Here is a 16,733-nt window from a genome sequence, read left to right on the forward strand (position 1 = left end):
AGTCTCTCTCATGCTGCCAGCTCTCGGTTGTGGTGTTTCTGCTCCCCCTCCCCAGGTGAGGTCCTTTGTGATCGCATTGGGCCGCCAGAATAGTCCAGGATAGCCTTCTATCTCAAGATCGGCAACTTTTTTAAAAAATGTTTTATTTATTTATTTTTAGAGAGGGGGAAGGGAAGGAGAAAGAGAGGGAAGGAAACATCAATGTGTGGCTGCCCCTCACATGCCCCCAACTGGGAACCTGGCCCACAACCCAGGCATGTGCCCTGACTGGGAATCGAACCAGCAACCCTTTGGTTCACAGGCTGGCACTCAATCCACTGAGCCACACCAGCCAGGGAAGACCAGCCACTTTAATTCCATCCGCAACCTCCTTTCCTCCTTGCTGGGTAACCAAGCACGTTCACGGGCTCCGGGACCCGGGACGGGAACATCTCTGGGAGCCATCCCACCACCACAAGTAGGATGGAGACACACTGTTGCCTCCTCCTGCAGTGGAAGCACATTCTGGGGTGGACTCACCACGAAGTGGGGTTTTAGGGTCCCTCCCTCGCCCAAACCCCTTGCAAGGCCCTGGGAGGAATCCCCGTGTCCCTTTGGAAGGCTCTGAGGGGGACCCTAACCATGTGGATCAGAGTCAATTAGTAAAAATTATACATTTCTGGATTTCATGATGCTTGCAATATTTATCAGTTTTTTTAAATCTACACCTTTTGAGTTCTTTTCTCAGTGTAAATATAAATTCAGTCTTTACCTTATGTTTTGATAAATTTTGTATATGTTTAAAGGGACCCCCCCTCCCAAAATCAGTGTGTTCTCTGACCATAGCAGTGAAAAGGAATGAGTCTCAGCTTCTGGGACCAATGTGGGTGACTCTCAAAATATATAACACTGGAAAAAATATATATATATAAAACACTGAGTAAAAGCAGCAAGCCACAGAAAAAGACACCCACGATGGGGGAATAACTGGAACAACTGTAAACATAAAAAAAAACCCACCGTGATTCCATTTGTATGTAATCCAAAACCAGGCAACACTAAGATGTACAGTGTACGAGGCTAAGTCTGTATGGGAGAATTAGGCAGAAAGACGAGAGAATGGTTTCCATAATTTGGGGGTAAAGGTCACAGAGATCTGACCCAGGAGAGGCACAAAGACGGCATCTGAGGGACCGACGAAGTTTATCGCGTTAACTTGCACAGCTGTTTGTCTCGTAGGCGTCTTAGAAGCATAAATACGTTGCATGATCTCTAGCATGAATGATATTTTCGTAACTTAAATTTTTAACTTAAAATAACTGGATTACGTTTTTAAAGAAGCGTAAAAGTTTGAGCTTAAAATTCTGCAGTGCGCTTCTCAGTACACTCACAGAATCCACGCCCCTCACTGCGGCAGTTAAAATCGGTAGGTGCTCAGGTGTTCACTTCTCCGAGGGCATCTCACGCCACTCTCCCCTTCCCTGTCCGCACCCAGTCACAAAGCCTACCCCAGCACCCTATCTACACAAGCCTGCCTGTCACCCCCTCTCAGAGCCCCCTGTTACCTTTGTTCTCAGAACTTGAAACTATCACGATTTGCAATGGCATCGATGCCGTCCGGCCTCCCCACTGGACTTCGAGCCCTGGAGGCCGAGTGCCTGGTCCGTTCTGGTGCCCACCCAAGCCTCCTCCACTGCTGAAGGGCTTTGAGTTGTACAGTGTGAGCTGAGGCTCACGTTCTATGAGTGGGGTGAGGCCAATGGGAAAATGAGGCAGACAGGAGAACAGGGTTCCAGAGAGAAAGGGGGCAAGACCTGGAAATGGAGGGATGGGGATGTGGGAGAAGGAGAGGCCAGCAGAGTAATCTCCTCACTACTCGGGAGGGATGGACACTATGCCCTGGAGGGCTGGGTCTCTCCTCTCACCAAGGTCCTGGGGTTACTCTTTGCCTGGGGGACTACCCCCTACCCCTACCTGGCTAGGCGTCACTTATACTATTTAAATTGAAAAGCAATGGGTATTTAGGGACACAAGGAATATAACAGAGTCCAGCCGAGGGGTTTTCACAATGTCCCCCCCTTCCCTATCGGTCACACTGCTGCAAGGTGACTGGAAAGTGCCTGCCCTGCCTGCAGCTCTCTGCCCAACCAGGGATCTCTCAGAGCACGGGGACAGCCCTGGCTGTGAGCTGGGCCTCACTGGGGTCACAGTGGGTGTGCGGGGATGCTGCTCACGCTCCCAGCCCCTGCCTAGGGATGCACAGACATCACACTGTGTGTGGGAAGTACAGCGATGGTCCCCGGAGATGTCTGTGTCCCCATCCCTGGAACCTGTGAATAGGCTATGCCACTCCGCAGGGGGGGATTAAGGCTGTGCACCGGTGGACACCTGAGCAGGGAGATCACCCCGGTAGTCCGGTGGACTCTCAAAGGCCCTTAAATGAGGGAAGTGGAGGTGGAAGAGTCAGAGCCAGAGAGATGGCAGCATGAAAAAGACTCAGCCGACCAGTCAGGGCACATGCCTGGGTTGCAGGCCAGTTCCCAGCAGGGGATGCACAAGAGGCAACCATACATTGATATTTCTCTCCCTCTCGCCTTCCCTTCCCCTCTAAAGATAAATAAATAACATCTTTTTTAAAAAGTGGAAAAAGACTCAGCCGATTGGTGGCAGCTTTTACGGTGGAAAGGGCCCACACGCCAAGGAATGCAGGCTGCCTCTGGAAGCTTCTTCCCCGAGAGCTTTCAGAAGGAACACACACCTGTCTGCTCCTTGATTTTAGCCCAGGGAGACCTATTTTGGACTACTGACCTCTGGAACTGTAAGATAACAAATGTGTATTGTTTCAAACCACCAAGTTTGGGTAATTTGTTGCAGCAGCAGTGGGATGATAAATCACACTGTACACAGGGTGATTTATTCCTCCCCGACCTTTACTCCTCAGAGTAAAAAGCAGAGGCCAGCCACAGCTCTCTGGCTTCATCTGGCACGCCGCAAGGCAAAATTTTCTCGACTTTTAGAAGAAGCCTGAATACAGTCGTGGGTCGTGTAACAGCCCTGCGGCCATTGAGGGGATGGGGGATACAACAGCGACCCTGTGGATTACGAGGGAGCTGAAAACGACCCCCCCCCCAGGGGCTGGGAGCGTGCCTCCACAGCACACCAGTAATGAGTAAAATGTTACACAAATGCTCATCGCTGACTCGCAGTTGCCCACAGTATTCAGTACAGTAACAGTAACCCAGGAGCTGCAGGGGAACAGAATTTGTCACCCCAACATACGTTTCCTTGGCATAAGGACTGCTTCAGGTTGGTTAACTTTAAGAGGTCCTATCCCAGTACCTGGCACATAGCAAGTGAATTCCTTAGGGTTCCCAAGCCCCGAATAAGTGCCGTTTTACAAGGTCTAGGACACCATAGGTGGTATGGTGGGAGAGTCAGGGCTTGGGAGTCTGTCGGCAGTGGCCCTCCTGCAGGCTGCCCCCACCCTCCCTCCCACAGTCCTTTCGCCCTTCTAGACTCCCTGTCTGAAAAATGAAGATGCAACGGGTGGAGGGCTCAATAAACGCCGGTGCCTGCACACACACACATTAGTAAAAACATGACCCCTGGCATTCTATGCGATTTACACTTTTCCATACAGGACTTCATTTCACCCTCACCCCAACCCCACAAGTAGGTAGAGCCCCCTTTTTGACAGGTGAAAAAAACAGCAAGGAGGCTTGGGCCTGTCTGCATACGACTGGACGAAAGATGTCTGATCTCCTCCCCACCCCCCGAGCTGGGGTGATCAGCGGTTCCGAACTTTGCGAGAGTCCTGGGCTGGGGGCGCATTGCGGGGCTCGGCGCCCGCCGGGAAACTACATTTCCCAGGAGGAGTTGCCCGCATTTCTGAGGCTCCAGGATTTTAAAGGGCTCGCGCTGAAGGGGGCGTAAGGAGTTCCCCTGTCTGCCGGCGAGAAAACTGCTCTTCGATCCATAAATAGGGTCCGCAGAGCAGCCTTCCAAGTGCCCAAGTGGGGCCTGGCCTGAATCAGGGAGCCCCCAGGGTCTGCAGAGGCGAGGTGCGGCCAAGCTAATCTGGAGGCAGCCTCTCCTCACCTTGCCCTCCTCGGCCTGAGACTCTGCATCCAACTCTGGAGGAACCTCTTCCGGACCTTCCCCACCCCTCCCCTCAATTTTCCTGAAGAGGGATACGTGCGGCGAATTCTGCCACCCGGCGGGAGGCACCCGCGACCCCTCCCTCCATTTCTGGCTTTAGTTCCGGGAGAGAATGTCCAGGTCCTTGGGATGGGCGGGGATAGGGATGTGACCGCAAAAAGCTGAAGAAGCTGAACCTCATAGTGAGCCCCCCCCCCTCCCCGTGCATCCTAACGAGTTCCTCGGCCTCTGGGAAAGGGGTGGATAACGGGGTAGTAATCAACGTTGCTTGCCTCCCCAGGCTGAAAGTGCAAAGGATCAAGAAACGTGCGGAGAGCTCTTTGCAAACTGTAATGAGCTGTGTAAATAAAATTATTTCGACATTGTGTCATTGGATTCATCCAGTACCGATTCTAAGAGGTGCGGGGGTGGGGGTGGGGGCACGGGGGGAGCGTGACACGCCTCCGAAAGCGCAGAGTTGGAACGTCTTTGACTTGGGGATGTCTATTTGGATACCTATTTCCCCATCCAGACTTTAGTGGGAACCGGAGAATTGTCTTTGAAACTAACCAAAACAAACCCACCAGAATGTTGGGTTTTGAAATCAGGAATCTTCCGGGTAATCGATATCAACCAAATAAGAACTTAACGTTTTGAACTAACCTGGCCCTTCATGCTTCCCTTCCCCACCTGCGCCACCAAGAGAAGCCTGGAGAGAAGGCATCTGATACCAAGTCCCAAGTCTCCCCCCTCCTTCCCCCAATCATTTGGATTAATCCATCCCTTGGGGTGGGGGTGGGGGAACCCATTTATTTCCCTGGCCTCAGAGACACCCAAGTCTAGTGTGATCCCTTTTCCCCCTCCCCCCCCATCCCTACTGAGACCCTGTCCCGCACCTAAACCCTCCAACCTCCTCTACAGCCAGTGTCTGCAAACAGCTCCCGGGCAGTACAGGAGACACGTTCATCATTTTGACTAGCTATAATCCCCCCATACCACTTCCCTACCACCGCCTGGGCTCCCAGGGTATTGTTTGGAATGAGGACTGATGGGCTTCTGCTTAGGCAATAAAAGCGGGTTTGTTGTGGGATGTGGCTTAGGGAGCGAGCATCCCAGAATCTCAAACCAGGGCCCCTGCCAAGCAGGACCCTGCATGCAAGTAGGATGTCTGTAGCAAAAAAGGTGCTCTGACCCAGGAGTTCTGGGGTCCCTTCCACTGGCCTGAGGGCCCACAAATCCCCTCAAAGCCCCTCCAGACTCCCTAAGGACGGTAGCGCCCCATGTTTGCCTCATCCATACCTGCCAAGTACAGGAAAAGATGTTCACATTTTAACAAAGGCATTGCATCCTCCCAGCAAAATGGCGGTGGTCCCGGCCCCTGGTTCCCTTAACGAGCACACACTTTCCGAGGATTAGTTAGTGCCCAAGGAACGAGACCCCCTTCCTCGACCTGTCCCCCAGAGCCCTGTTTTCCGAAGTCCTAAGGCACTCAGAGCTTTCCTCATCCCAGGGGCCCCCAGGACAGCCTCTCGTGAGAGCCTGTGGGGCAAAATGTGGTCCTCGGCCCCTGAGACCCCTGTCTTGGAGGGTCCTTGGGAGGGCGACTGGACCCCCCGCTGGGCCTCAGGGGTGGAGGCAGCGAGCTTTGTCTGTAACACCCCCAAACTCCTAGGCTGAGGATGGCATATAAATGAATTCCATGTTAGGATATATGGGAGATGTGGGGGTCTTTAAGGACAGCAGGGACTCGAGAGACCCCTCCTCACTGCCTCAGGGGACCCTGGAAGCATTGGGGGTTCGGCCTCAGGAGAGAATCTCCACCGCAGAGGTCAGGGGGCCCGCTGGGGGAGAGCCCACAGAGGAGGGGGAAGGGACAAAGTTTGAAAGTCCCCTTACAACTCTTCCAAGGAAAGTTTGCTTAGGGGCCCAATGGACAGAGAGGGGTTAGAGGTGCGGGGAGCCCGGTGGCGGGATGACCCCCGAGAGGTGACCGGACCCTGGGGGAGCGACCCCTCCCCCCTGTCCCGGCTCGGCCCGGCTGGGAGTCGCCCGGCTCGGGGCCGCGTGTGTTAGTTGGGGCCGCTTTCTGGCCACTCCGCCGGGCTGGGGGACCCCGCAGGGGGCCGGGAGCGGTGTCCCCGGTAGCACCAGGGGGGGAGCTTTGCTACGGGGGGTTTTCCGCACCGGGGCTCCCCGACCCCACAGAGCCAGCCCCCAGCAAAGGGGAAATGTGCCGGCACCCCAGCGGTCCTCAGCGCCGTTTGGGGCGCCTGGCGAGCTCGGGGGGCGGCGGTCCGGCCGGCAGGCCGCCTGGCGGGGGAGCCTAGGGAGCCAGGCAGCGACCCCGGGCGGCGGTGGGGAGCGGGAAGGCCCGGGGCGGGGAGAAAGGTCGGATTTGCTCGGCGGAAGAAACACAGATGGCGGCGGCGCAGCGCCATTCCGGGCCGGGAGCAGGCAGCCAGCAGCCCTGTCCTCACCGCGGTCCGCCCGCCGCCGCTAAATACCCGGATGCGCCGCCTGAGCGCCAGACGCGGAGCTGGGAAAAGAGAGGCAGCGGAGGCGGTGTCAGAGCCAGCGCCAAAGCCAGCACCAAAGCCAGGGCCAGAGTCGCAGCCGCAAAGAGAAACAGACCGACCGGCGGGGCTGGGCACGCAGAACCGGTCCAGCGAATCCTCCCGCGACGCGAGCCAGGTCCCAGCGAGCCAGGCTTCGGACTGGCCTGAGAGTCAGGGACGCGAAAGCCGATCCCGAGTCAGGCTTTGCTCGGTCTCCGACGGGGGCTGGCCCTTTTGAAGGCACCTTCCTCAACAGCAAGACCAGGCGGCCCACCATGACCGAAAACTCCACGTCTGCTCCTGCGGCCAAGCCCAAACGGGCCAAGGCTTCCAAGAAGTCCACAGACCACCCCAAGTATTCAGACATGATCGTGGCTGCCATCCAGGCGGAGAAGAACCGCGCTGGTTCCTCTCGCCAGTCCATCCAGAAGTACATCAAGAGCCACTACAAGGTGGGCGAGAATGCTGACTCGCAGATCAAGTTGTCCATCAAGCGCCTAGTTACTACCGGGGTCCTCAAGCAGACCAAAGGAGTGGGTGCTTCGGGGTCCTTCCGGCTGGCCAAGAGCGATGAGCCTAAAAGGTCAGTAGCCTTCAAAAAGACGAAGAAGGAAGTGAAGAAGGTGGCCACGCCAAAGAAGGCAGCCAAGCCCAAGAAGGCAGCCTCCAAAGCCCCCAGCAAGAAGCCCAAAGCAACCCCAGTCAAGAAGGCCAAGAAGAAGCCGGCTGCCACGCCCAAGAAAACCAAAAAACCCAAGACTGTCAAGGCCAAACCAGTCAAGGCATCCAAGCCTAAGAAGGCCAAATCAGTGAAACCCAAAGCCAAGTCCAGTGCCAAGAGGGCCAACAAGAAGAAGTGACAGTGAAGCTTTTCTTGCGGACACTCCTGCCTGTCTCCTTATTTTCTGTAAATACTTTTTTCCTTCTCTTAGTCCTCATCTGCAACCCCTTGCCCCTTTGTATTCTGACTGTATGGGAGACAGAATTTGGATTCCTCAGAAATTAGGGAATAGTTCATTTTTCTTTAACCAGTCGTGCAAGGACAGCAAAAAGAATCTCATCTCTGTAGTGATGAGAAATATTTTGTTTTGGTAATTTGTTATTAATCTACTTAGGGTTTGGGGTGGGTTGGTATGTTTTGTTTAATTGGATGGTTTGTCGATATGAAGATGAAAGTGGAGAAAATCCAGAAGGCAGTTTATTCTGGCTAGTTGAGAGAGGGAGCCCAGGAATCGTAAGGTTTGTAGGAGTATCTTTTAAGACAAGTGAGCTTTAAGTTGAACAGCCCTTGTGAGTTTCAGAACCTTGTTGGGGAGGAGAGGGGTGGCAGCAGCTGGACACCAAGTAGGGAGGTGGAATACACCCTCTGGGCTGACTTCCACCTCCCAATGGGGTGAGCAGTGGGGGGATCCAAGTGCAGTTTTCTTCCCACTTAGTCCCTGTGGCCTCCCTATTGTCCTGGGGAAGGGAGGGGGTGTCAAAATGACAGCTGGTCTGAGAAGCTGTGGCTTCTCTCAGCTGGAAACTAGCCATGGGGGGGGGTCTTTGTGGCTTCGGAAAGTCTCCTGTTATGGGAGTGGAAACTTTGGGGGAAGGGTGGGGAGTCAGTCAGCCAAGTGCCTCAGTGAGCCCTATTGAAACTTGGGTTTTTCCACACAATTGGATTGTATTCCCCTGGCTTTGGTTCCTCCTGTACAAGAGGTGGCTCTGGTGGTCTGGTGAGTCTCCAGCCCTGCCACCGCCACTTAAAAAAACTTCCCGACCTCTTATTCCTGAGTATTTTCTAAGTAGTGGTAGGTGGGGGAGGGGTAGTGGGCGGGGAGTGGACAGTAAGACATACTGCAGTCGTTTTTCAATCGCTAAGTAGTTTTACAGAGCTAGGTCTGTGTATGTGCGTGTAAATGTGTATATACCTATCTAGAGCTAGCACTTACGTTTCACACCCGGGAGCTGGGAGAAAAAAAACTGTACAGTCGTTTTTCTCGTACTATAGGAAAGCGCGCAATTGCGCGTCGTAACCCTTCCCCCTTTTTTTGTAAAAAAAAAAAAAAGTGTTATTTGTGCCGGGAAGAATTTTCTGTCTTTGTAATTTTAAAACTTTAAAATAAAAACTGAAAAAGGACAAAATCTGGGCGGTGTTTTTCCTCACTTCTAAGACTAGAAGGCGGAGCAATCGGGCGACTAGTAGGGGGGAATCTGGGGGCGTTTGCACCTGAGAAGGGAGGGAACGTTCCAAGAGCTCCGCAGAAACAAACCTTGGGGCTGGAAGGGATAGAACGTGCCTCCGGCTGCTGCCTTTGGGACCCAGAACACCCCTTCACCGGGATGGGTGTGTAGGCAGGGGATGGGACTGGGCTGTGGGGTCCGATGGGCTGGGCCCCGCCTTGTTGCCTCCCTTTCCCCTTCACGGACCTCTCCAGTCTCAACTTACAAATCAATCCACTTTTCGTCCGCTGCGCCTCCTGCCCGGCCCCGCCCACCTGCCCGTGGGCCCGCCTTTGCACCCCTTCTAGGGAGCTCCTCTTGCTCTGATTGGCTGGCAGGACCCAGCCCCCAGCCACGTGACCTGGCCGCGGTTCGCTAGGCTGCAGGACGAGCAGTCGCCCTCGCCCTCGCGTGAGGTGAACGAGGTGAGCGCGATGTGGGCCGGCTCCGTTCGCGCAGCGCTCTCCCGGGCCCTCGGCGGCCGCCGCGCGCACTCAGCGCTGGCGCAGCTGCGTGGCATTTTGGAGGAGGAGCTGGAAGAGATCCGCGGGGCTGGCACCTGGAAGAGCGAGCGGGTCATCACGTCGCGCCAGGGGCCGCGCATCCACGTTGACGGCGTCTCCGGAGGTAACTCCCCCTCCCGGCAGTCGTCGGACGTGGCCGGGTGTTAGAGGGCGGTTCTGAGGCTGTAGCTGAATGGAGGTCCTGGAGGCAGTGGGAGGCGAGACCCCCTGCACGTGTAGCCACTGGCCCCTTTTCCAGCTAGCAGGCCACATGGCCTGCTAACCTGGTTAAACCAGTTTCCCTGGAGGGAGGTGATTTGCCCTTGAGCACCTGTTTGCCTCCGAAGGCAGGGAGGGAGAGGCCCAACCCTGGGAGAAGGTGAGAAAAAAAGAAACAAACCCGGCTGGGTCCCTTCAAGAAGGGTGATGGGAAGACACAGCAAGAAACCCCACATTTCTGGAGCTGCTGTCTTGTGTGCGCCCCTAATTGCTGCACGTGGACTCTTGCAAACCTCCAAACATTGGAATGACTAATTGCACTTTACAAACGAAAAGGCTCATAGATGTGAAGTGAGCGGCCCCAAAGCCCCCAGCTACCTGCAGGCAGAGCTGGGCTTTGGTGCAGGTCTCTGGTGTATTGGAGCTGGAAGGTCAGCTAATGAATGGGCCGGAGAGGCCAACATCACAGTGAGCAAGGGGCTGGTGCAGTGTTGCAGGAATCACGACATGAACTGGCACACCTGGTCTCTCATTCCTGTCTAACCAGCAGTCACTGCCCCTCTGTCTGTGTCAGGTCCCAGATGGGTGCCGGTTACAAAGACCCCCACCACTGCCTTTTGCCCAGGAAGTAGGCATGGAATCCTTGGAGCTGTGGCACTCGATTGTAAAACAGAGGTCCCGGGAAATCTCTACCTCCCCTCAGGGAAAGCTTGGAGCAGGTCCAAAAAATGGGAAATTAGGAGACCCCAGTACTCATCCTGTGTTTGCCTCTCCTGGGTTGAGTAAACCTTCCTTGTCAGGCTTCCGTTTCCTTCTTGGGTCAGCTGTGTTCTCTTTAGGCTTTATAATTCAGGGTCCGGGTCTCAGAGGCCCCTGCTTTGGAGCCTATGATTCTATACCAGGCAGCAGAGTTAACTGTGGGGTTCCAGGACCACAGTGAGCATCAGACCCAGGGGGAAGCCCTCTTACCCAGGGGAAAAGGCCCGGATGATGGGTTGCTGGTGGTCCTCAGGCCTGTGAGGCAGGGTTGGGTTCTTCCTTGGGAGGGAATGTGATTCAGAGCCAGCGTTTAATTTTCTTACTCTTCAGGGTGCCACCCTGAGAGTCCTTTCCTGACCTTTCCTCTCCTGTAGCTGGTGGATTTGGTGCCTCCCAGGGGCCCCCAGATCCCGGTCCTGACCTCTGCCCTGGAATGGTCATTCTGTGTGATGGTTGCCTCCTCAAGGGTGAAGCTGGGTTCATGTATTTTCTGGGTCACCAGGGCCTGGCACCTTTCCAGGCCTTTCCTTAGGGCCTTGAGCTGCTGTGTCTGTTCCCTGTCCTCCACCTCAGGGATCCTTAACTTCTGTGCCAACAACTACCTGGGCCTGAGCAGCCACCCCGAGGTCATCCAGGCAGGTCTGCAGGCCCTGGAGGAGTTTGGTGCTGGCCTCAGCTCTGTTCGCTTCATCTGTGGGACCCAGGTACCCGGCGGGTGTTGTGAGGGGGTGGGGGTGGGTAGAGTGGGGCCTTGTCCCCAGCGTTGGGCACTGACCCCAGCTGCCTGCTTCCCACAGTCAGCAAGGCTGCCTTGGCCAGCTTGGCCCTTCCCATCCCAAAGCAGAGTTAACACATGTAAAAATGCTTAGAACAGCTCTTGACACAGCGATGCTCAATGAATGCTGGTTATTGTTTTGTAAATGTAACAAAATAAACTTACGTAAACATGAAACTTTTTAAAGTAATTATTCTGTGTCTGGTGCTGTTTTAAGAACATTATACGGATTAATTTGTTAGCACTCATAACAATCCTAAGTGATATGTGCTGATTTCATCCCTGTTAAAGAGATGAGGACTTGGAGGCTCGGGGACGTGGAGTGGCCTGCTTCAGGGCACACAGGCCATCGGGGTTCCGGTGTGAACCCAGGTGGCTTGGCTCACGAGTCCGTGCTCCTGGCTGCCTGTGGGGCTCTCAGAAACGGGAGGATGAAATAAATGGTGGAACTGCCCACTTCCAGCCAGGGCACTTTCCAGCAAAATCCTCACCCAGACTGGACAGCTTTCAAATCTAAGAATCTGGAGTCCACTTAGAGGTACTTCTGTAACCCTCTGCCATAAAGCCGTCGAACAGGACACTCAGTTTGGTGTCAGGAAGACACTCCTTCCTTTGCCATCAGTTTCACTCTCTGACCCCCATCACAAAAAGAAGAGCCAACCAGGAAGGAACAGCTAGAAGGCCCCTAGCTCTTCAATGAGAACCATCTGCTGAGCTCCCGCTGGCCCCGAGGAACGCTTGTGGTGAAGAAAGGAGGGAAGGGGCCAGGCCGCAGGCCTTCTCGGCTGGGTGGGTCTGTGGCCTTCTAAGCCTCTGTCCCCAGGACTTGTCCCATGTGACTCTGCAGGCATTCACACCTGTTCCACTCACTTTCTTCATAGCATCCACAAGGATCTGGAAGCAAAGATAGCCCTCTTCCACCAGCGGGAGGACGCCGTTCTTTATCCCAGCTGTTTTGATGCCAACGCTGGCCTCTGTGAGGTGTGTGGGAGCCATGGGCGGGAACTGGCGAAGCCTGCTAGGCTGCTGGAGGAGTGGGCAGTCCGGAGGGCCTGGCAGGATGCCAGTGCCGTGGCTCGAGGCTCCATGATCGTTTCTTACAGATGTCAGGTTGGGCCAGGTAGGTGCTCCAGGAGGAATCCTGAGGCTTGCAAGGAGGCTATCTTCCCGGGTATTGGGGGGTAACCCACCCCACCTGGATGGCTAAGAGTGGCAGGGGCTAGGCACTCCCCAAACACATCCTCACCTGTTCTCATGAGAGCAGGGTCCTGGCTCAGCCCAGCCCTGGGGCTCTGGGGACCCAGGTAGAGGCAGAGGGCTCCTTGACTCGGAGGCCGAGTCATAGAAGACGGAGGACCACCAATTGTTTGGCTGCTGGCTTTACTCCAACTGCCTTCCTCCAGGCCCTGCTGACCCCAGAGGACGCGGTTCTGTCAGATGAGCTGAACCATGTCTCCATCATCGATGGCATCCGTCTTTGCAAGGCCCACAAGTACCGTTACTGCCACCTGGATGTGGCTGATCTAGAGACCAAGCTGCAGGAGGCCCAGGTGGGGCGAGGACTGGGTTTATCCTCAGCCTCCCGAGGCCAACTCCGCACTCGCAGACAAATAAATAGCCAGGAGTTTGAAACAGCCAAGATTTGAACACGGATCTCTCAGATCCAGAGGTGTTGTCAATTTCACCGTGCTGCCTGGGCACCTGGTATGTGGGCAGGCTCTTAGTAGGCATAATGGCAGGATCCGCTCATGGAAATAACGGGCCCCACCCCACACTGCCCTCTGAAGGGAACACTGAGAGCATCCTCACTGCCCGGGGCCAAGCGCGGCTCCAGACTGCCTTGGAAGAGATGGGTAAGGCTCAGAAAGGCAGGGATGAGGCAGAAGATGTTCCAGTGCCAATGCAGTAGCGCTTATGTGCCCACCCCTGTGCCTGGCACTGGGCAAGGAGAGTTCTTACAGCCCCAAACAGCACAGAAGGTGGGTGGCTGTGCCTGCACGTCACACCAAACACCGCCAATCCTTGCCTCCCCTGCAGAAGCATCGACTGCACCTGGTGGCCACTGATGGGGCCTTTTCCATGGATGGCGACATTGCACCCCTGCAGGAGATCTGCCGCCTCGCATCTCGATATGGTGCCCTGGTCTTTGTGGACGAATGTCATGCCACTGGCTCCCTGGGGGCCACAGGACGGTGGGAGCATGTGGCACCTGAGGCCTTGGGTTGGGCTGCTAAGGTAGGGTGGGAAACCAGAAGGCCAGCCGCAGCTCAACCCATGACTGCAGGGTGCTCAGGCGGCCAGTGGTGGCAATGGCAGCTTTCCTTGCAGGGGCACAGATGAGCTGCTGGGCGTGATGCACCAGGTCACCATCATCAACTCCACGCTGGGGAAGGCGCTGGGCGGAGCGTCAGGTGCCTGCAGGGTTGTGCCCCTGGGGTCCCCTTACCGCCATGCAGGGCCTGGAAGGAGTGTCAGGGAAGGTGGGGACCTGGGACCGCAGACAAGAGGGCAGACCTGTGTACTCTCAGGAGGGGTGTAGGGTGGGCTCTGGCTCCTGACTACCCCTACCCTGCTTTCATTCTCAGGGGGCTACACGACAGAGCCTGGGCCCCCGGTGTCCCTGCTGCGGCAGTGAGCCCGGCCCTACCTCTTCTCCAGTAGCCTGCCACCTGCCGTTGTCGGCTGTGCCTCCAAGGCCCTGGACCTGCTCATGGAGAGCAACGCCATCGTTCAGTCTGTGGCAGCCAAGACCCAGCGGTGCAGTCCCTGGCGTGGGTGGGGAAGGCCGGGCGGAGGGAGCTGCCGAGGCCCATCCCTGTGTGGCTGCCCAGCCCAGGTGCACAGGCTCTGCCTCTGCCTGTTCACATGCCCAGCAGGCTGCACTGGGACCCAGCTTGGCCTCTTCCGTCCGCTTCCTGGCACATTCTCTTCGAATGACCCCGTGTCTCTCTGTCTCTTCTGTCTTTCCACCTCGCTCTTTGGTCTGCTTGTCCTTCCGCCTGACTTTCTGGGTCTGCATCTGTCTTGGTTGGTTCCTTCTGCAGATTTGGGCACAGGTCTTGGATCATATGTCCATCAGGAGCAGGTGTGAATGGTCCACAGCCCCCCAGCGACCTGTGACACTCAGCTTGTGCCCCCAGGTTCCGCAGTAAGATGGAGGCCGCTGGCTTCACCATCTCGGGAGCCAATCACCCCATCTGCCCTGTGATGCTGGGTGACGCCCGGCTGGCCTCTTGCATGGCGGATGACATGCTAAAGAGAGGTAAGGAGGCCTTGACAAAGGGACTGGGTGGGTGGCCTAAAAGAAAACAGCAGGGACCCCCCTAGACTGTGAAGACTCCCCTTTGTCAATCCTCAACTACTCTTTATTTCTTTTCTTTCTTCTTTTAAGTTTTTAAAGCCAGAATTTATTTCTACTTAAAAATGCTCAAGAGACTTTAAAAAGGCCCAAAGATGTCCTGGTTTAATATAAGATCACACTGACGCCATGTCTTTTGGTTACTCCGTTACTAAGGTATTAATTTGACCCTTGTCAATGAAACACCCCAGTAATTCTTCCAGTTGGGTTGCGGTGATTTCCTCCCACTCCCAGTATCTTTTGTAAATGGCCATCAGCTTATGAACGATGAGAAATGTAAACCAGAAATAATCATGAAATGTCTGCAGATCCCACTTAATATCTTTTCTGCATTATTCTAAGCCAGGCCGCACAGTGATCACTCTGAGCAGCGGGGCTCATGAGGAGCGCCCTCTGCAAAGACTGGTATTAAATGCAGCTTTCAGAACAGAAACCAGCAAACACCCTTCAAGACAAAACACACCCCCACTGCCCTCTGTAGGCCAGCTGTCCACACAGAGACCCAAGCCATGAGGTGGTCCGTGTCTAAGAGACCACCCAGGTCTGAGTGGCTTCGGGCAGCTCCCTTGGCCTCCGTGACCCTAGGGAAGTGGGGGCTGTGTGTCATGCCCAAAGCCTGCTCAGCTCTGAGGGCCCCAGCTTGACCCTCTCTGCCTTCCCAGGCATCTTCGTCATCGGGTTCAGCTACCCCGTGGTCCCCAAAGGCAAGGCCCGGATCCGGGTTCAGATCTCTGCAGTGCACAGTGAGGAGGACATCGACCTCTGCATGGAGGCCTTCGTGGAGGTGGGCGGCTGCACGGGGCATTGCCCTGAGCCCTGGATAGTGACAAGCAGAGCCAAGGTCCCCCTCCACAGCGGCACAGAGGGCCTTTGATCATCGGCCCAGGGCAGAGGCTCTGAGCCCTGTCAGAGTCCTACGGCTGGGCTGGGGCAAGGCCTATGCTTGTGACCAGGAGTGTGAAACAACTGTGGAAATTGGCTGTGAGGCGTTGCTTTATTCTTTCTGAGCAGTTGGCCTGCTCTGTGATTGGCTGAAAGAGCAGGCAGGAGCTGCAGCTGTGTGGGCAGGCCCCGGAAAGCTATAGCAGACCTTGGAGCCGACTACCTCATCCAAATTAAGACGAGACCCAGGCTGCGGGGCTGATACAGCAGGGCCGCCCTCTGGCTCAGCTGCAGTCTGTGCCGCTGCAGAGGGAGCTGAGCACCAGCTCTGCCGGCCCTGTCCCTTGCTGCCGCCCCCCACTCTGCTGCTTCCAGAGTCTAGCCCTGGGAAACACCTTGTGCCCTGTTCTCTGAACAAAGGATGGTCCACAGCCGCCCGGAAAAGAAGGGGCTGGGCACCCATGCCCATGTTTGGAGAAGAGGCAGAGGATTCAGGCCCCAAAGGAAAGTGTGGGTCACTCTTGGGGATGCCCCTGCCGGTCTGGAAACCTGTGTTCTATCCCACTTGTCCCTAAGTCTGTGGCCTTCCCTAGTGTGTGCCTCAGCGTGTGCCATGCTGTACCAAGCGTGGATGTTTCTTCAAATGTCTGGGGTTTTTCCAGCTGTCAACCCCAGGCCTGCTGGCCTAATGGCCAGCCGCCAGGGGGCGCAGCGAGCTCAGACTCCAACAGCTCCGGCCCCTCCGGCCCCACCCCTCCAGACTTCTGGCCTTGGACTCGCCATTTGAGCAATTCTACAGCCACAGCCCTCCAGGCCGATTGGCTGCTGTGAAAGTCCTGTCCACCCTGCCCTCCACAACGACTTGCTGTGCCTCTACTGGAGGTGGCAACCCCCTTCCCACAGTCACTTCCCCCAGCCCTTCTCCACTGCCCTCCCCACTCAGTCTTACAGGCACCGGGTGGGGGTAGGGGCAGCTTCTGAGTCACCATAGCCCCAGCCTCAGCAGAGTGGCCTTGGGAAGCTCTGGCAGTTTGCTGCGGGTAGAGCAGGATGAAAAAGGCCCTTATTAACAATGGGGAACTAGGACAAGGTCTCCAGTGCCCGTACCCCCAGCCCTCCCCCTCCCCTGGGAATCTGGAGTGAACAATCTGGTTGAGCTCCAGCCTGATCCTGCAAATGAAAAAGATTTTATTTTCAGAGAGAGGGGAAGGGAGGGAGAGAGACATTGATGTGTGAGGTTTCCTCTCGAACGCCCCAACCTGGGACCTCACCTACAACCCAACTTGTGCCCTGACTGGAATCGAACCTACGGCCTCAGTCTGCAGGACAATGGCCAGCCCCACAGGATTTTCACTCTGAGA

The 16,733-nt window shown here is 55.7% G+C and overlaps 2 protein-coding genes across 2 annotated transcripts; both read left to right on the forward strand.

Annotated features, from left to right (window-relative positions):
- The first annotated feature begins 6,623 nt into the window (after nt 1-6,623).
- On the forward strand, nt 6,624-8,700 carry H1-0 (H1.0 linker histone). Its single transcript, XM_037068181.1, has one exon. It carries the CDS (start codon nt 6,947-6,949, stop codon nt 7,529-7,531), a length of 585 nt encoding a protein of 194 aa, XP_036924076.1. The 5' UTR covers nt 6,624-6,946; the 3' UTR covers nt 7,532-8,700.
- Nucleotides 8,701-9,200: 500 nt separating this feature from the next.
- GCAT (glycine C-acetyltransferase) lies at nt 9,201-15,475 on the forward strand. Its single transcript, XM_037068165.1, is given in 9 exon segments — nt 9,201-9,503; nt 10,931-11,061; nt 12,012-12,113; nt 12,536-12,682; nt 13,170-13,324; nt 13,461-13,543; nt 13,718-13,889; nt 14,273-14,394; nt 15,153-15,475. Coding segments are annotated over 9 exon segments (1,317 nt in total). The 5' UTR covers nt 9,201-9,310; the 3' UTR covers nt 15,365-15,475.
- Nucleotides 15,476-16,733: the final 1,258 nt, after the last annotated feature.

Source organism: Sturnira hondurensis, unplaced genomic scaffold, assembly GCF_014824575.4.
Source record: "Sturnira hondurensis isolate 20B ecotype Veracruz unplaced genomic scaffold, ASM1482457v3 Scaffold0017436, whole genome shotgun sequence".
Taxonomy (NCBI): Eukaryota; Metazoa; Chordata; class Mammalia; order Chiroptera; family Phyllostomidae; genus Sturnira; species Sturnira hondurensis.